The sequence below is a fragment of the Pipistrellus kuhlii genome, unplaced genomic scaffold, assembly GCF_014108245.1.
Source record: "Pipistrellus kuhlii isolate mPipKuh1 unplaced genomic scaffold, mPipKuh1.p scaffold_m20_p_28, whole genome shotgun sequence".
Classification (NCBI taxonomy): domain Eukaryota; kingdom Metazoa; phylum Chordata; class Mammalia; order Chiroptera; family Vespertilionidae; genus Pipistrellus; species Pipistrellus kuhlii.
In genome coordinates, this window is record NW_023425527.1 from 5115857 (window position 1) to 5135808 (window position 19952).

A 19952-nucleotide genomic window follows, 5' to 3' on the forward strand; every position below is an offset into this window, starting at 1 on the left:
CGTGCTCTTCCCTGTGGTCCCGCCCTGAGAGCCACCTTCTGAGAGAGCTCTCTGACCCTGGACTCAGGCTGCTTGGGCCCAATGCCAAACTCATTTTCTTAGCCCGCACAGCAACCTCGAACCCAGGAAGCATGCCACCCCGCATTGTTCCTGGAGAAATGAGTAGGCCAGACTTCCCCATCCCACGTGGGAGTGAGGTTCTTGGGGTACTCCCGAAATAAGGGTTTTCAGAAGCCACCAAGGGAGAATGAGATGTAGTCAAGGGCTTTATTTGCTTTAGTGGAGTTTCATTCCTCGGGTTCTGAAGTCCTGAAGAGGGTGCAGCTGGGGATCCAGCAGAGCCAATAGCAGGGCCAGCGTCTACCTTCCCATGGTGAGCCGGCAGAATGTTAGGCTGAAGCCCATGGGGCCATAGTGTGGAGTCCACCTGGCTGTGGGCCACGTGGGTGAACGTAGAGTAAGGCACCCCCTGCGGCAGCATTTCTAGAACATTTTGTTGTGTTTTTCACCTCCCCACCCCCCAGTGGATTTCCACAGTGATTATCTCAGTTGCTCATCACAGAACTTCTCATCATAAAACGCATTTGCATATTTTATTTATCTCTAGTTCTTTCCCCACCGCGGAAACAATAGCATTGTGAGCACATATGCATATGATGCCAGGAGTTCATTCTGCTCTTATTCTGAAGCTTGCTTTCTCATTTTAGTTTTAAACCATGAATTTTATCTTCCTTGTCATATTTCCCCCCCCACACGTTTCAGTGATTCTCAAAATCACAATTCTCCTTTCTTTTTCTTGGCGCTTGCTCTCCTCATCTCCTCAGTACTGAGGGTTCTGGGCCCCAAAGTCCATTGTTCTGGCACATTCAGAAACTCACGTTTTTGACTCCTCCTCACCTCATTTCTCTCTGAAGAAGATGCTGTTTATTCTGCATTGAAGCTTCAAATTGGCTTTAACGGGAGACTTGTTATGCAAGACAACCTCCGGATCACTCAGCCTCAGCCAGGTCCTTCCTGTGGCCCTGGCTACTAAAGACTCCCCCTGCTTCTAAGTCTCAAATCATGCTCCCCCCAACTCCACTCTCCTCCCTCGTCTGCATACTATTTACCTGTTTTTCCCTTCTGTATTCTTGATCTCCATCTCCTGTGATCTGTGCTCATCTCTCCTTCGAGATGTGGCAGGCACCTACTAGGAACCAGACTTCGCTGGGCCCTGAGGACTCCAATACTCACCACCTGGTCCTTGACCTTGAAGTGCCCCCAGGCTGCAACCCTGAGTCTCAAACCCGAGGGCACATTTGAATCATCCCCTGAGGAGTTTAAAAATCTATGAATGCCCAAGTCCTAGTCCTGGAGATGACTACTCCCACCTGCCCGAGGCTCAGAGAGGTGGAGGCATTGGCCCACAGAACGAGCCAGTAGCACACCTGGGCTGAGAACACAGGCCTTCAAGTCCATTGGCAGGTGCTTGCCTCTGTGTCCTGGTGTGCCCGCTTTCCTCAAGGCTGGACTTGCACAGGGTCCCTGAGACAGGGAGGTACTCCTGCCTGGGTGGGGCTGGCACTGGGCAGGACAACCCTGTCCCTCAGGCCCCTGCTGGCTGCAGTGCCCTGGCCAGGTGGCCCCGTGCTTAAGGAAGGGACCAACCTGCTGTATTGGTCCCTTCCTTAAGCACACAGAGCAGACACTTTTCCAGGCTGGGGACAAAGTTCAGGAGGTGGGGCTGGGTGCTGCAGTGCCGGCTGGCTGCCAGCTGTGAGTAACAAGGGAGAACACCTGGGACACAGGCATGAGGGGCCAAGACAGCACCAGGGCCCAAGTTCACGTCCTTCTCTCTGGATGTAGGGCTGCTCCCTGTCACATGCTCCCAGAGCCATGGAGGACTCGCAGCTGGGAATTAGAATGTGTCATACTTTTCTTCCAGTACAATTTAAGATTCATGTCTCTGCTTTCATTCTTAGCAGTTGACTTGAGGCCTACTCGAATAAAATACATGTCTAGTGGGGACCTACGCAGGCTGGGGCCCTGCTGAATTTTGGGGTTGGAGAGAGACTCGTGATTCTTGATCAGCCCTAAGACTTGACTCAGCCGTGTCCTCCTCCCGGCTTTGCACTGGGCTGCCCCTTGGCCTGGAACACTCTCTGTCCTCAGCTCTTCCTCAGGGCATGTCCAGCTGTTGCCTAATAGGGTCACAGCTAACACTTACTCTACTAATACAGCCCGCCAGACACTGTTCCAACATTTTATGTTTATTCATTTCATTTAATCCTCTCCACACCTCTATGACATAGGTATCATTATTCACATCTGGCAACTGAGTAAAATGAGGCACAGAGAGGTCAGAAACGTATCCAAGGTTACCCTACTCATAGGTGGCAAACCTGGAATTGCATTTGGGCCTATTTCCAAATTCAGAAATGGACAGCTAGTTGTAAGGAAGGGGCTTGGATCCAGTTCAAATCCTGGACTCACCACTTAAAGCTGTGTGAGTCTGGGAGGTGGCTTAGACTCTCTGAGCCTCAATTTCCTCATCTCTAAAGGAGAGTATATATATCCCATATCAAACAGATACTTATGCTGTTTAAGCATGAAATTGTCAATCGTTCGCCATAAATACTAACTCCCTTCCCTTTGCCTCTCCTGACGTTGGAATCAATGGATTATATAAATACTAAACTTGAGCATAGATAAGAATGTCAGCTCTGGAAAGGATCTTAGCTATGACTCAGTCCGATGCATTGACTGAAGGGCGAGGAAGTGACAGCACCTACTCCAGGTGATACGCTAAGCTGGTGACAGTGACAGATTGCAAGTTGCCTTCCCTTATACTGTTCTCTTTAACGTCTTCTTCCCTCTGGTAATAGAGCTGCTGGTTTTTAGCTGGTTCTCCCACAAAAAGAGTACATTTCCCAGCTTTCCTTGAAGTGTGGCCTTTTAAACCTTGTTCTAGTAGCTATCGGTGGTCGGCAAACTCATTAGTCAATAGTACAACGATTGAAATTTTTTTTGAGAGCTGAATTTTTAAAACTTAAACTTCTTCTAATGCCACTTCTTCAAAATAGACTCGCGCAGGCCATGGTATTTTGTGGAAGAGCCACACACAAAAGGCCAAAGAGCCGCATGTGGCTCGAGAGCCGCAGTTTGCCAACCATGGTTCTAGCCAATCAGATGTTAAGTGGAAAATCATGTGATGCTTTCTGGACAAGTCCTTTAAAGAGGAGGAAGCTGGTCCTTCCTCCTCGCTACCCCGAGTTGTCTGCCTCTGGATTTATTTCACATGAGACAGAAATGATTTCAGTTTTAAGCCACTCTTATTTGAGTCTCCTGTTACTTTCAGTCTAACCTAATCCCAACATAAAGCATTAAATATGGACTAGAACTAAGGCCGATCCATGTTTGCTGAGTTGACAGTGGGTCCGCAAGAGAGGCCTGGCCCGTCTTGTTTCCTCTCTGCAGGGCTTGGTGCATGAACCTGGAGTTTTCACATCTCGAGGCCCTGAGATGACTTCTGGGCGTGGGCAGCTGCCCCTGGAAAGGGGGTTGTGGCTGGAACGAGGTTCTCGGGTCTGGGTGTCTGGCCTCTGTCTGGCCTTCCTTCTCCAGCCACAGGGCAAAAACTCATGGGCAGAGACATCCTTTGAGTCAGGTCCACCCCGAGTTTTGATCTGGTGAGCTGAGGAGCCTAAGGAAGCCCAGAGGGACTCGGATGAGCCCTTCTGCTCTTCCTGTCGCTGCCACCCGCATGTCTTCAAGATGATGACTTATTTTCTTAAAGAATGCTTCTCTTTTTGCTTTCCCTCTTTTGAATTGATTTTTTTTTTTTATCATGAAATGTTTCAAAGATGAGATAAGAAGAGAAAGGACCATATTGAGTACCTATTTACCCACCACTAAGCTTCATCCCATCAGGCCGTACTTGCATCAGACCTCGTGTAAAGGAATACAACATTACCAATATAATGGAAGCTCCCAGTGTGTTCCATTTCCACTCCCATCCTCCCTCCTCCTCAGAGGTGACTGTTACCAGGAATCCAGTGTTGACCATCTCTCTATGGCTTAGATCACAGACTCGGTGCGCAGTCACTGCTCAGGGAAGAGTGTCTGGGCCTGGGAAGGATGCACACTGGGCCCCAGGTTGGACACCAGCTATGTGTGTGGTTGCTAGGACTCGCTGATGATTAGAGTCTCCAGGTTGCTAGGCGACCCGGGTTGCTAAGAATCTCAGTTTATTATGTCTTGAGTTGTCAGAAGCCCTGGGTTATTTAGTTTTTCAATTTATTAGAGGTTTGATGGTCCTCAAAGGCCCCACATTAATAGAGACCCCAATGATTAGGGACCCCTGCTCTTAGGGCTTGTGGAGTCTTCAGGTTGAGGCACATTTGGGTTATGTTCACGTTCTAATCATTTACCCTCTAGCCAGTTCATTGCAAATAATCTTAGACTTTGGGGAAAATCCCGGTTGACCAATGCTTATTTCCAATTATTTTATTAATTATTCACAATGATAAAACTGGCTTGTGCATTTTTCCTTAACACACACACACAAAACAACATATTTTCAAACAAATTGTAGATTCACAGAAAGTTGCACAAATAATAGAGGGATCTCATGCCCTCTTCATCCAGTTTCCCCAAATGGTTACATCATACATAACTATAATAGAATATCAAGTCAGGACATCATCATTGTTACCGTGCGCGTGTATAGTTCTATGTCATTTTATAGCATGTGTAGACATGTTTTAGAACATGTTTTAGAACATGTGTACCCACAACCCCAGTCAAGATACAGTACTGTGCCGAGACTGGTTTGGCTCAATGGATAGAGCGTCGGCTTGGGGACTGAAGAAACCTGGGTTCGATTCCGGTCCAGGGCATGTACATGTACCTTGGTTGCGGGCATATCCCCAGTAGGGGGTGTGCAAGAGGCAGCTGATCGATGACTCTCTCTCATCGATGTTTCTAACTATCTCTCTCCCTTCCTCTCTGTACAAAATCAATAAAATATATTAAAAAAAAGATACAGTACTGTGCAGTCCCCTTGTGCTATCCCTGTATATCACATTTGTCTTCCTCCCTCATTAATCAGTGCCTTCTGTGTGCCTTACCCATCAATGGATCAAGGAAATAGAGAAATACACCAAGCTCCTTGTTCTGGAGGTACCTACAGACAGGGCTGCAGTCATTGCACCATACATTGCAATATAATATGCTTGTTCTGTGATAGGGATAAACGTTAGGTGCTAGGGCAAGAAAGACTAGAGGATTCAAGAGGCAAGAGTGTTGAATTAACCTTTCTGCAGAAGATGCAACGCTGGGCTGATTTTGAAGGATGAAATGGAGTGATCTAGTGCCCCTTGTGGAGAGGTTCCAGGCAGACAAGTTTGGGGGTGGCATCCACAGGGAGAGGTGCTGGGAGCGGAGGATGAAGGCCTTGGGAGAGGACAGACTGTGGGGGACCCTCCGGCTGCTGGGTCCTAGTCCTGAAAATGACAGAGACCCATTGAAAGGTTTAAAAATGGGGACAGTGCATTCAGCTGTGTCACGTCCACATAGAAGGAGGAGTCAGGAAATAATGGTGGTCCCAGCTAAGATATCCTGAGAGCACCCACCAGAGTGCTGGAGACAGATGAAGAACCATTTTGACCTCTGTGGGATATCAGGCTGGGGGTTGGGGGGAATGTGACAGGGATGAGCAAGCTCTTTTTCTAAGATGAACATTTTTCCTTTATTTTTTAAAAGGCTGTATTTGTTTCCTTGGATCCACCATCCCTAGGATGTAAGTCCGAGGAGAATGCTAGTAGCATAATTCCCTGCTTACAGAGATTTCCTGACTTCAGGGAGGGCCAAGGCAGCAGCAAGTTAGATAAAAAAAAAGGCCTCTGACCTGTTAAAACAAGACATGCTTTTTCTTTGCTGTGTGTGTGTGTGTGTGTGTGTGTGTGTGTGTGTGTATTTTGGCAATTCAAGTGAGGTTCTCAAAAGTTTGGTTACTTGGTTTCCTCTCCTTATAATAACAATAATTAAAAACCACATTAAATGGAGTTGAGTGTCTGCTTGGTGCCTGGTTCTGTGTAGGATGCGTTGTCCGTTATCCCATTAATCCCCTTCCATCCCACAGGGGCTGGTTCTTCTCATTTTCCAAGTGAGGGTGTTGAGGTTCATCAAGGCTAACTACCTGCCAAGGTCATAGAGTTAGAGAATTTGCCACATCAGGACTCCATTCCAGGTCTTGCTGCTCTCAGCAGGTGGCCCTGTACTGTCCAAGCCATAGATCATACGAGGGGAGGGAAGGAGGTCAGCCAGAAGTGGCACCGAGGCAGGGAAGGGAATAACCTGGGTTGAGGAACCTGATGACTGTGAAAGTGTTTTATACCAACTTCACATGCAGAGTGGATCAGTCAGGGCTCTCCATAGAAACAGAACTAAAAGGATATGTGTGTGTATATAAACACACACACACACATACACACACAGACACGGTTTAAAAGTTTGGCTAGAAGACTGACTGGAGATTATGTAATTTAGTAGAGGCTCGGTGCACAGATGGGGTCCCTCTGCCTGGCCAGCAATTGGGGCCAATAGGGGCAGGGTGGGGAGGGTGGCTGTGGGAGTGCACTGACCATCAGGGGGCAGCTCCTGCATTGATCATCTGCCTCCTGGTGATCAGTGTGCATCATAGCAACCAGCAAACCAGTCATTCGGTTGTTTGGTCATTTAGGCTTTTAAATAGATAGATGATAAGGCTCATGCAATGGTGGAGGGTGAGTTGGAAAGCTGGAGACCCAGATGACCAATGTGCAGTTCCTGTACAAAGGTGGGCAGGCTCCAGGCCCAGGAAGAGCTGATATTTCAGTGGAGGCCACAGGCAGGAAGAAAGCCCATATCTCAGTTTGAATGAGGTTAGGCAGGAGGGATTCCCTTTTGTTTGGGGAGGATCAGCCTTTTTGTTCTATTCAGACCTTCAGCTGATTGGTCAAGGCCCACCCACAGTAGGGAGGACAATCTGCTTTACTCTTCTATTGATTTTACTGTTAATCTCATCTACTGTACAGTACAGTGAATATAGACATTACTGTATTATAATCATCAAACTTGCTAAGAGATGAGACCTTAACTATTCCAACCACTAAAAGTATTATTAACCTGGTAGAGGTGATACTTCTCCCTGTGATGGCAATCATATTACAATATATACATGGATCGAATTAGCCTGTTCACCTAAAATGTATACATTATATGTCTCTCTCCCTCCCTCCCTCTCTCTAAAAACAAACAAACAAACAAACAAACAAACAACCACAGAGGAATTTCCCCACCTGGGTTTGGGGAAAACAGAAAATACGCCTACAGAGCTCAGCAGAGAAGTGAACACCTGCACATTCCCAACTGGAGCCTTTGTCTGCCCTCATACCTGTGCTTTTTGAGCTGCTGTTTCTTATCCCCATTTAAAAGTGAAAGTCAGGTGGGAAATAACAAAACACGCAATAAAATAAAATCAGCAGAAAGATGACTCAATAAAAAGAAGCGATAAAAAGGTAAAGCAGGCTATGCAGTAAAAAATCCACAACTCAACCAGACAGAATCACCACCGAGGGCCAGGAGATAGAAACAATAGCGAAGATGGGCGGATCCAAGTGGTCAGCATCTTCCTGCACGGAGACAGTGAGGGAGGATTATTTCCATTTTACAGAGGAGCAAAATGAGGCTTGGGAACTGAGAACCAGGGTTCCAGGGGCCAGGACGGGGCCCCAACCCAATTCCATAGATGAGGAAATGGAGGTTCACGCCTCAAGGCTAAACAGCCAGGCAGGGGTCGAGCAAGGCAGTGAACTCGGGTTTATCTAACTCAAGTCCAGAGCTCTTTCCCCCGGAGTAAAGGCTCATGCATGGCTGCACACTGGAGGCATCTGGGGGCTTTTAAGTAATTTTGATGCCGAGTAGACACTTTTCCAAAGAAGACGTGCCAGTGGCCAACAGGTATATGGAAAGAGATGCTTAGCATCACTAGTCAATAGAGAAATGCAAATCAAAACCTCGGTGTCCTATCTCACCGTATTCAAAACACAACAAGGATTGGTAAGGATGTGGAGAAGCTGAAAGTCTTGCGCATGTTGGTGGGAATGCAAAAATTGCATGTTGGTGGTGCAGCTACTGTGGAAAACCATCAAAAATAGAATTACCAAGTGATCCAGCAATCCCACTTCTGAGCATTTACCCAAAAGATTTGAAATCAGGATCTTGAAGAGATACTAGCACTCCTGTGTTCATTGCAGCACTATTCATAATAGGCAAGATGTGGAAACAATCTAATGCCCATGGACCAATGACTGGATAAAGAAGTTGTATATGTTGTATATACACAATGGAACACTCTTCAGCCTTAAAAAAGAAGAAAATTCTGCAATACGTGGCAACATGGCTGACCCTTGAGGACACTGTGCTCAGTGAAATAGGCCAGTGACAGAAAGACAAATACTGTATAATTTCACTTATATGAGGGATCTAAAATAGTCACACTCAGAGACTCAGAGAGTGGGATGGTGGTAGCCAGGGGCAAGGGAGGGGGGCTGGGAGTTACTAACCCATGGGCAGAAAGTTTCAGGTGAGCAAGATGAATCAGCTATGATATCTGTCGTAGAACACTGTACCCTATAGTCAACGGTACTGTATTGTACACTTAGAAATTTCTTGAGACTAGATCTCATGTTAAGTGTTTGTAGCACAATACAATTTTTAAGGAAAAGAGAAATGTGTCCCAGCCATTTTGGCTCAGTGGATAGAGCATTGGCCTGCAGATTGAAGGGTCCCGGGTTCAATTCTGATCAAGGGCACATGCCCAGGTCTCGGGTTTGATAGGCAGGAGGCAGCCGATCAATGATTCTTTCTCATCATTGATGTTTCTATCTATCTCCCTATCCATCCCTTTCTGAAATAAATAAAAATATATGAAAGAAAATAAGAGGAATCATACAAAATAAAAAAAAATTGTGACTGTGGCTGCACCAACCCTTAGTTCTAACCTGGTCAGTCACGCAGAGAGGAGGCACCTGGTGCAATTGAACACGTTTATGGCTGTGCTAAGCTCTTAGTAGTAACTGTGTCTGTGTATTGAGCACCCTGAGTACTAACTACTAAGAACTAAGTACTCTAAGTACTAAGCATCTATACAGATGTTCCAGGAGTTGTTATTCCTACTTGAGAATTGAGGAAACTGAGAGGTTGAGTCACTTTTCTAGGTCACCCAGCTGGTAGCCACCTCAGCCTGACACCAAAGCCCATGCCTTCCTGCTGGGCCACACAGCTCCCCAGCAGAGCCTCTGTGGGGCACAGACATGGTTACTGCATGCTATTCCATGTCCCTCTGTGTCCCCCAAGCTTTAGGGTTCACAGCGTCATCTTTGTTCCAAGCTTGTCCACACTGAAGTCACCATCCAGATCGAGAAGGGGGGTGGTGTGTGTGGCTTAGCATTCTAGAACTATCAGCCAATTAGAGGGAGAGGCTGTGGGAAGACTGCCTGGGGAGAGAGTGTGGGCACCTGCTGTCATTACTGGGTAATCAATCACCGGAGGGATCTGCTAGCAGAAGGGTCATTCTTCAAAGTAGTGTGTGTGGCTCAGCCGGCGTAGCTCAGTGGTTGAGCATCGGCCTATGAACCAGTAGGTCACAGTTTGATTCCCAGTCAGGGCACATGTCTGGGTTGTGGACTCAATCTCCAGTAGGGAGCATGCAGGAGGCAGTCTCCCATTGACATTTCTATCTCCCTCTCCCTACCTTTCTGAAATAAAAAATATATTAACCCCCTTTCCCCCACAAAGTTGTGTGTGTGTGTGTGTGTGTGTGTGTGTGTGTGTGTAGAGGTAGGCAAGAGAAGTTGCATTTAAATACTCCTCATATGTCCCCAAGGCTCTGCAATTGAGGGGCTTAGGGGGACTAGTTGAACGTCAGTGGGAGAGAGATGGTTCTAGAAGATGAGCTCACAGAACTGGGGAGTTCCAGAAGGCCCCACATGAGTTTAGAGACCGCCTGGGGACCCGGCAGTGTCACGGGCGTGGTCCTCTCCTGAAGTGGCGTTTTGGCACCATCTTTGCTGCGTCAGCCTTGGTGGGACCCACACCTGCTCAGTGAGCCCCCGTCTCTCTTTCTGCAGGTGTTAACGAGGTCCCTGGGCTGGGCTGACCAGGAGGGGCATGGAATGAGAAGGGGGGTGGTCAGAGATGGGGGCATCCTGGGCTAGGAGGTGGTCAGTTGAGAGAGAGAGAGAGAGCGCGCGAGCGCAAGTGCAAGTGCCCACACTGGCAGGTCTCTGGTTTCTGAGTTAGCAGACCTGACTCCTCCTGCCTCTAGACCTGCTGTGAAATGCTCCGGATAAAATGACTTTTAAGTCACTTTGCTGCCAAAATTCAAAAACAGTCTCTGTAGAGCAGTCACCTTGGTTTCTATGTCTATAAAATGGGGATCATAACCCTATCCCGTGTGGATTGTTGAGTGGATTAGATGAGATTAAGTTGGAAGGCATCGGGAAAGGCTGGCCACCGTGTCTGCCAGGTGTGAACTCAGGTTAATTGTCTTCCCTTTCTATTCTGCACTTTTGTGGGCACCACTTAAGAAGCATCCATTGAACAGCCACTCCATAGCAGCAGCTCTGCTTGACACCTGGGACATAAGAGGAATAAGACAGCTACTGTTCTTCGCAAGTTACCTTGTGGTGGGAAAGATGAACACACATTCCAGTCCAGTGGGACAGAGGAGGGTGGAAGCACTGGGTGTTTTGGGGTGTCGGGGAGCAGTGGCCTGCTGGGGAAGTCTTGCTGGACAAGTCATCTTTGATGGGACCCTTGACGTCTGAGTGAAGGAAAGGAGAGACCTTCTGTCCTAGACGGCAGGGCCATCTTGGGTTGAATACAGAGTTACTGGAACTTTAAGTATGAGGGAAGAGGGGTCCGAGGGGCTGGATCCTAAGGGGCTCTGTAGATCCTGTTTAGGAGCAGTGATGAAGGGAGCTATCAAAGGCTCTCACAGGATTCATCTTTCTCTCTTTCTCTCTTTCTCTCTTTCTCTCTTTCTCTCTTTCTTTCTTTCTTTCTTTCTTTTTCTTTCTTGATTTCAAAGAGGAAGGGAGAGAGATAGAAACTCAATGATGATAGAGAATCATTGATTGGCTGCCTCCTACACACCCCCTACTGGGGATCGAGCCCACAACCCAGGCATGTGCCCTTTGCCGGAATCGAACCTGAGCCAAACCAGCTAGGGCTATGTTTATTTTTACTTATTTTTATTTTATTGATTTTTTTTTTTTTTACAGAGAGGAAGGGAGAGGAATAGAGAGCTAGAAACATCAATGAGAAACATCAATCAGCTGCCTCCTGCACACCCCCTACTGGGAATGTGCCCACAACCTAGGTACATGCCCTTGACTGGAATTGAACCTGGGACTCTTCAGTCTGCAGGCTGATACTCTATTCACTGATTAGGGCACAGGCTTTATGTTTCAAAGATCTATTTTGATAAATATGCATCAAACACTTTGGAAGAAGAGACAGGACTGAGTAAATCTTCACACCAGGAAGGTGCTCTGAATCCGGGGCAGGAAGGCTGGGAGGGATGGTAGCATCAACAGCACCTCGGGATTGACCAGTTGGGATCGGTGAAGGATGGAGTGATGGAGAGAAGGAGTGAAAAACATCTATATTTCCAGTTTGGAAAAACATCCGGGGTTTACAACCAAGAATATTTTCAGCCTAGATAGGGAAGAGTAGCTGTTCTGGGAATGTGTGTTCTGTTGTAGGCCAGCTTAGCTTGAGACGACTGGGGTGTACAGGGGGAGATGTCCAGGTCTGTTGCCTTGCAAAATGTAATAAGTCATCAGCCTCAGGTGGAGGTGACAGCAGAGCCTGCCAAGGGTCTCCTGAAGTGGAGGAGAAGAGGCCTGAAAAGGCAGATCCCAGCGTGGAGGGGCTTTGGCAAGGTGATGGTTTGGAAGGGGTGGTGGGCATGACGGAGTGTGTCAGTGCGGCGTTGGGACCTGTGTGTGCGGAGAAAGAGCAGTTTCCACTCAGAGGGTTGCGGGTGAACTTGCTTCAGTTCAGGCTCTGGGCCAGAAGAGACTTTCCTTGGCAGCTGGGCTCAGGGATTGATTTATATCCATGACACTGCCGGGCCCGTCGCCTCTGGGAACATCCTCTCATGGCCATACCCCAGAGGGATTTGGGATTCCTATAAACTTTGATCTCCATCCAAATGTTGCTCCTTCCTAGTTATACAATCTCAGGCCTCAGGATTCAATACTGCCTGGCATATTGTATGGGGCTCAAAATATATTTGTTTTCTCCCCTAAGTCCCTGCCTCTTCTCCTAGCTTCTGGGACAGGGTGGTGTCAAGCAGGATTGGAAGGGAGAGGCGCTGGCCTTAGGAGACCCTCTTCTGGATCTTGGGAGTGTGGCTGATGCTTCACCAGGGCTGCAAGGCAGCTGGTTGGCAGCATGGAGCCTTCACCCATTTCCAGGTCCACTCAGGCCCTGTTTCTCTCCTTCTAAGGGTTAGACTCCTGTGAGAGGACGACCAGGGGTGTGGAGCTTCCTGCCTCAACGTCCAGCTCTGAGCCGGCGTGGTGGGGGCTCCACCTCTGCACCCTGCATGGAAGCCAGGGGCTGGGCTCCCAGAAGGCAGCTGTGCCCACCTGGGATTCTGCTGCTGGCTGTTGCTTCTTTGCTAAGCTGCCTGCTCACCTGCAGCCAAGCCAAGGTCTACAGTCGCTGTGAGCTGTTCCGAGTGCTCAAGAATTTCGGCCTGGAGGGATACCGCGGCCACAGCCTGGCTGACTGTGAGCACCCCTCTTCCTGGCTGTCTCTGTCCCCTCCATCCACCTTTTTCTTCCCTCTCCTCTCCTCCCTCCTCCTCCTCCTCACTCAAGGGGTATGTCCTCAGAAACTTTCTGAGCTTCAGTCCTCATTAGTAAAACAAGAATTAGGTGATACCACAGGTAGCGAACACCCAGCACAGAGTTCAATATATAGCAACAGGCAGTCAAATCATAATGGCCCCTTCATGGCCCCCACAGCTAAAGTCAACAGAATAGTTATATCCTAATCTCAATCTTGGCATGAAAATCAGACATTCCCACTGAGGTTTAGGGCAAACTGCACACACCAGCAATGCCAAGCATTGCAAGCTGGTGGTGGTTTGGAAAGCCGTGGAGTACAGCCACACCTGGACTCGTGTTCCGCTAGGTGTAGTCCCTCTACAGGTTCCACCTGCATCTTTCTAATCTTTCCTCTAAGGATTTTGTTCTAATTCCTTCATCCCACAAACATTTCTTGGATTTGACTATGTGCAGAACAATGAGACAATGAGAAGATTGCTGGTCTAGGGGCAGGAGGTCTGAGGCCCAGTCTTGACTTGCTCTTTGGTGGCTGTATGCAACCTTGAGTAAGTCACTTTGCCCTCTGAGGCTCGGTGGGTTTCTCTGTTAAGTGGGAGGAAGGTCTTCTTCCCTGATCACCTTGAAGCAGGAGTTGAGGCTCCAAGGAGCTAACACTGGGACCTGTACTGGGAGCCCTCTGGTCTGGGGTGGCCTTGACCATGGGACCCTCTGGTCTGTTTCTCCACCCTGTACAGGGCTTTGTCTTGCTTATTACACAAGCGGCTTTGACTCATCTGCTGTGGACCATGAAGCTGATGGAAGCACCAACAACGGCATCTTCCAGATCAACAGTCGGAAGTGGTGCAAAACTCTCAAGGAATTCAATAGCAAGGGATGCAATATGTACTGCACTGGTAGGCAGGCCTGAGCCTGGGCTGCTGGGGCCAGGCCTCTGCACCAGCCTTTGCTTCTCTCTGGTTTTGTTTGCTCTTCTTGCCTTTATCTCTGAGTGGGGATCCCCTTAATAAGGTGTTGGCCATACCAAGGAGAGCATGATGGGGCAAGTGATGGGGGTGGATCCTCCATGTATCTGACTTGGGTTCCCTGATGGGATATTGTACTGAAAACTATCAGAATGGAACAGGAATTGCTTCTGTTCAGAGACAAAAGTGATTCCTGTGCTTCCAGAGGGATCAGGCAATAGGGTTGAGATTAAGATGGAAGTGTGTGTATGAGATTCTCCATGTTTGTCCAGCTCTGCCTCCTGCTCCCTCATCCTGTTTCTCTGCCTCTTACCCCAGAGTTATTGGATCCTGACCTCAAGAATGCTGTTATCTGTGCCATGAAGATAAGTCAACAGCCCCAGGGACTGGGCAGCTGGTAAGTAACTTGGGCTGGAACCCACAGGGCATGTGGCCGGGACTAGTGGCCAGCAGCAGGGAACTGACCTTTTCTGAATGCCTGCTTTGTCTCAGGCACCATTCCTCAGCTTCACACTCTGACCCGCACTCCTTTTGGTGTGGGGATTACTACACTGAAGTACTCACAGACAGCACCCTGTGTGTCAGGGAGGATGAGCAGCTCAGTGGAGGCCATGGAGCACAGCGTGGCTCTTTCAAGCATTGCCTATGTTGAGATGCCTGCCTCCCTGGTCCACTAGATCTGGGTCTAGTAAATATTTTTGAGCCATGGCATCTTTGTCTAAACTAACTTTCTTATAAAGTCCCATGGTTATAACAGACAAACTAATAGATTCCTGCCCGAACAGGGTGGGGTCTCTGGGCCTCAGCCTGTCAGCCTTCACCTTTCCCACATGATGGGAAGCCCTCCTCACAGGCCCGGGGATTGGATGGGCATCGATGGGGCATCAGGCTAGATCTTTCTAGCCTCAGAAGGTCCTAGGCCTCAGTGGCCCAACAGCTCCCCAGTCTCTTCTGATGGGAGCTTCACTTAGAGTTTCCAGCCTCCCTTTACTCAGGACTCCAGGCCTCTGCCACTGACTTCTGGGTGAACTTGAGGCAAAGGACTCTGGGACCCCTTTGGGAAACAAGGGCGCTACAGGGATGACTGTTTTCAGTTTGCAGGCTGAGGCTCTATCCACTGAGCCAAACCGGTTTCTGCTGGGATGACTGTTTTTAAAGGCCATTCTGGTCCTTTCTTAATTCCTCTAGGGCAGTGTTTCCCAAAGTGTGGTATGCGTACCCCCAGGGGTACGCGTTGCACTGGAGTTTGGTGGGGATATGCACCGCACCATGCTTAGCTGCGCCTAATTCTACATCTCATGAGTATGAGGGGTACTCAGCGTTACGAAAATTATAGAAGGGGTACACGTATATCAAAAGTTTGGAAAACACTGCTCTAGGGTTTGTTTGTTTTTTGCCAGTGAACACAGTTTGCTTTCCTCTCTTTTCCTTGCTAGCCCCTGTCCACACCTAATTTCTGGTTTAGAGCCTATGCTCCTTCCTGTTCTTCTGTGAACAGGGTCAGAGGCTGTCTCTGATTGGGTCTCTCCTCTCCCCCACTCTCCACCCCCAGGGAGGCCTGGAAGAATCACTGCCTGGGCAAGGACCTCAGCGACTGGGTGGACGGCTGTACCTTCTAGGATCCTCTCTGGACGGACCGGGCCAGGCACAGCAGGCCGAGGGTATGGGGTGTGGGTCTTGCCCAGGAAGGAACACGAGGCAATTGATAAAGATTAGTTTAACACACATGTGTTTCTCAGCTGTCACTGTGATTTCAGGTGGCGTGTTGGAGCCAGAGCATCTTGGGTGTTTTTTTTTCCACCTGTCCACTTGGGCTGGGTTAAAGTTAGGCTCCAAAAAGCCTAACGTGGAAGGCTGGCCCACATTCCTGGGAGGCCTGGGGGATGGGGGTTCAGTGTCTCCCAGGCCACACCTAACAGAGTTTCCTAGACCCTTTACCCAAATCTAGGTTTGCCAGATTTATCAAAACAAGCAAACAAAAATATAAACAGTGATAACAATCAAACAGGATGCCCGATGCCCTGGCCGGTTTTGCTCAGTGGTTGCCCAGGAGCAGCTGGAGATGGAAGAGGAGTATCCAGGGGAGAGAGTCCGGGCCAAAGCCAGGCGGCCCTCACTTGTGCATGAGGGTGGATGGTCTCTGGGCCCACCTGGACGTCGCTCAGGTTGGTTAGACAAACCAGGTTGTGCCCTGGAGTCTCCCTGGTTCCTTGTCATTCAGCCCACATTCCATTGGTCACTAGTTCTATTTTAATTTAAAAAAAAGTACCTTCTTTCCCCTCCCAGATACCTCTGTGTTATATCAAGCTCAGTCCCTTTTTCCCTGGGACCACTGCAGTGGCCTTGTAGGGATCCCTCGCCATCAATCCACCCTCAGTATGAGCTCTCCACCTTCTGACTGCCTTACATCCCAGCCCCAGCGGCTTTTCTCACTTTCAGGTTCAAGGCCGAGTTCCTTGGCTTGGTACCTTGTGCCTCGCCAGCACGGCCAAGGGTGAACCTGAGTGGGGGTGTCTGGAAGGCTTAGAAAAGACAGAGAAGAGAATGAAAGCTGCGTCTTGGTGGGATGCTGCTTCTCTGAGCGACGATGCCCACAAGCTATGTCTTTATTTCATAGCAGATGCCACGAGGCAAAGTAAGGACCTGGTCAAGATGTTTACAGCATCGAATCTACTCAATCACATGCACCTGAACTCTATCCAGCCCATATCACCCAGGCACGTGGGGCCACGTGTTCGGACCATAGGTTCAAGCTGACAACTACAGCTGTTGGCTCTAACTGTGCTGGGAGGGCCCTGCCCTCCACGCTGGGACTTGCATGAGGACTGTGCCCTCTCTTCAGTCCAAAGCTTGAACCTGTCCAAACACCGCAGCTGCTTCCCACAGTACCCCAGTTCCTTCCTGACCCAGGGTCGTGCAGATTCATTTCTCAACTGTTGGGAACATTTGCTCTAGCTCAGTGGTCGGCAAACTCCTTAGTCAACAGAGCCAAATATCAACAGGACAACGATTGAAGTTTCTTTTGAGAGCCACATTTTTTAAACTTAAACTTCTTCTAATGCCACTTCTTCAGAATAGACTTGCCCAGGCCGTGGTATTTTGTGGAATACCAAAAGGCCAAAGAGCCGCAGTGGCTCACAAGCTGCAGTCTAGCTGGTTTGTGCCCCTGCCTTTGGTTCTCTGAGGGTAGCATGCTGCTTCCTACCTTTCCCCACCACCTACCCTTCCCCGCTCACTGCAATCAGCGAATAAACACGCCCCTTTCCCGTGCAGCAGGTGTATTCTCAGCACAGGCCTGCACCCTGCTCTTCTGTCTGCCTGGGGCGCCATCCTCAGAGCTGGGAGTGGCTATTCCTTTTTCTGCAGGCAGGCTTGTCTCAATTTTGCCTCCTCACAGTGACTTCTCCGACTAACCCTAAGTTCTCTGCCTCCAAGCCTTTGCTCAGGAATCTCTTCTGCAAGCCTGCCTGCCAGGCAGCTCCCACTGGCTCTCAAGGCGGCAGCCTACACCTCGTCTGCCTTAGTCCGGCGGACAGTCCCGCTTCCTCTACAGGTGTGTTGGGCCTTGTACACCTCCACCCTCATAGTCTCGTGCACATGTCATTCTCCGCTGCCTGACTAGACTCAGCTCCCCTGAGGTACCGTTTTCTGGATATGTGAACCCCCAGTGCCTAGCACAGTGCCCTCCACACAGTGGGCACACGGAAAATGCCGGGGAGCGAGGGAGTCTGGCCAGAGACACCCCCTATCCCCCACCCCGGCACTGGAAGTCTTCTTCCAGTGGCTTCCCGACTCTTCCTCTAAAGTGGGTTGAGCTGGGTATTATATTTTCCCTTTTAATTATATTTTTGATTTTAGAGAGGAAGGGAGAGTGGGGAGAGATAGAAACTGTGCCGCTCTCAGCACGGCCAGGGGTGAACTTGAGGGGGACGGTGAAGAGTTAAAGAAGACAGACAAGAGAATAAAGCTGGAGCTGGATGAGATGCTGCTCTCAGATGAAGAGACAATGCCACAGCCTGCAAGCCGAGTCTTTATTTTATAGCCAGATTCCACGAGGCAAAGTAAGGGCGTGGTCAAGATGTTTACAACGTTCTCGCAGGTTTTGAATCTACTCAATTACATGCACCTGATCAAGCTTTGTTTTGAATTTACTCAGTTACATGCACCTAATCAACCTCCCGAAGCCTACATCACTCAGTCACATGGGACCACAGGTTTGGGCCAAAAGGCCAAGCTTACAAACCATAGCATTTGACTGTAATTGTGCTGGGACTTGCATGTGGCTTTGCCATGAGAGGATCGTGCCCTCTCATTAGTCCCAGGCTTGAACCTGTCCAAACGCTATAGCCACTCTCTGCAAGAAACATAAACGATGAGAGAAAATCATTGACAGGCTGCCTCCTGAACACCCTACACTGGGGATCAAGCCTGCCACTAGGGCATGTGCCGTGACCAGGAATCGAGCTGTGACCTCCTGGTTCATAGATCGACGCTCAAGCACTGAGCCACACTAGCTGGGCGAGCTAGGTATTCTTTGGTGCCCACCAATCACTTTGTGTTGGGCCTCTTTAACTTGGATGTAATTCCTTTAGAAAGGAAGCCCCGATGTCTGAATCACACTAACGACAAATGTCCCATACGGTGAAAAGTTAGCCAATGAGCCACTTCCTTCAGAGACCAGGCGTGAAGACCAGCTTCAAGGAGGCTAGATGTCCAAATTCCCCACCCTAAAGCTATGCCTCGGGAGCATGGCCAAGGGTGACCCAGAGAGGGGGCGGTGAAGGCTTTAGAAAAGACAAGAGAAGAAATCTGGGTCCGGGTGGGACACTGCCCTCTCTGATGGAGAGGCAGCACCACAGCCTGTAAACTGTTTATTTTATAGCCAGATTCCATGAGGCAAAGAGTGTGGTTTCAACATTCTTGTGGGTTTTGAATCTACTCAATCACATGCACCTGAACTCTATCAAGTCCACATCACTAGGCACGTGGGGCCATGTGTTTGGACCATAGGTTTAAGCTTAAAACTAAAGCCTCTGGCTATAATTGTGCACATGGCCATGAGAGGACTCTGCCCTCTCATTAGTCCGAGGCTTGAACCTGTCCAAACACTGTAGCCGCTCTCCACACAAGGCGTCACTTACAGCCACTGCCAGAAGGTGTTTTTTTTTCTTCTTTCCTTTCCTCCTCCTTCCTTCCTTCCTTTCTCCCTCCCTCCCTTCATTTCTTTACCTTCCTTCCTTCCTTCCTTCCTTCCTTCCTTCCTTCCTTCCTTCCTTCCTTCCTTCCTTCCTTCCTCCCTCCCTCCCTCCCTCCCTCCCTTCCTTCCTTCCTTTCTTCCTTTCTTTTTTAAAACAAAGAGCCTCACTGCAGTTCTGCTCAGAAATGAATGAGATGTCAACAGTGGTGTGTGTCCGGGGCCTCAGCGGCAGCCAGAGGACATTATGCATGCATTTCCCGTGTGCAGGGCACGCGTGGTCTCATTCCTTAAGAACCAGGCCACAGGGATGTTTGCAAAGCGAGGCTGCAGTTGCTCTCTGTCTGCAGGTCTCCCCAGCCCTCCCAATCACCACATGAATAAGGTAATTTTATGAAATCACTCCAAGGTTCTCGGTTCACATCCATTTTCTGATCATTCATCTCGCCACCTGCGAGCTCTCACTTGGCGTACAAGCTGCAGTAGGTGACGAATGTTTAAAAAACGATGGGAGGGAAATCTTGAAATTGATCAAACCCTGCCTGTCATTCCTCCCCCCGCCCCTCCTGTGGATTGAAAAATGGCAGTCATTAGGGCATATTAGGGGGAACATCGGTTGCTCCTCGTGGTACCGCGGTGATCTTTGGGAGGAGAGGTGACCTCTTTTGGGAGCAGGTGGCAAGGTGGAGCATCCCTGGGGATCACAAACAGGCTCTGGGGCTCCACCGCCCTCCTCGGATGGAGTGCAAGTTTTATGATTATCCATGTGACCCTGTCCATTTTTGTTTTCTGGGAGGAAGTTCACAGCTTTCCCTTTATTTTTAATCTATACAAGTATCCAGGTAAGACCAATGTTTTACTGGAAGAAAAAAAGAAAATAGCCCTAACCAGTTGGGCTCAGTGGAATAGCGC

The 19952-nt window shown here is 49.0% G+C and overlaps 1 protein-coding gene across 1 annotated transcript; it reads left to right on the forward strand.

The window, feature by feature from the left end:
- The first annotated feature begins 12289 nt into the window (after positions 1-12289).
- Positions 12290-15540, forward strand: SPACA3 (sperm acrosome associated 3). Its single transcript, XM_045587305.1, has 4 exons — positions 12290-12824; positions 13619-13777; positions 14165-14243; positions 15399-15540. The coding sequence occupies exons 1-4, from the start codon at positions 12638-12640 to the stop codon at positions 15463-15465; spliced, it is 492 nt and encodes a 163-aa protein (XP_045443261.1). The 5' UTR covers positions 12290-12637; the 3' UTR covers positions 15466-15540.
- The last annotated feature ends 4412 nt before the right edge of the window (positions 15541-19952 follow it).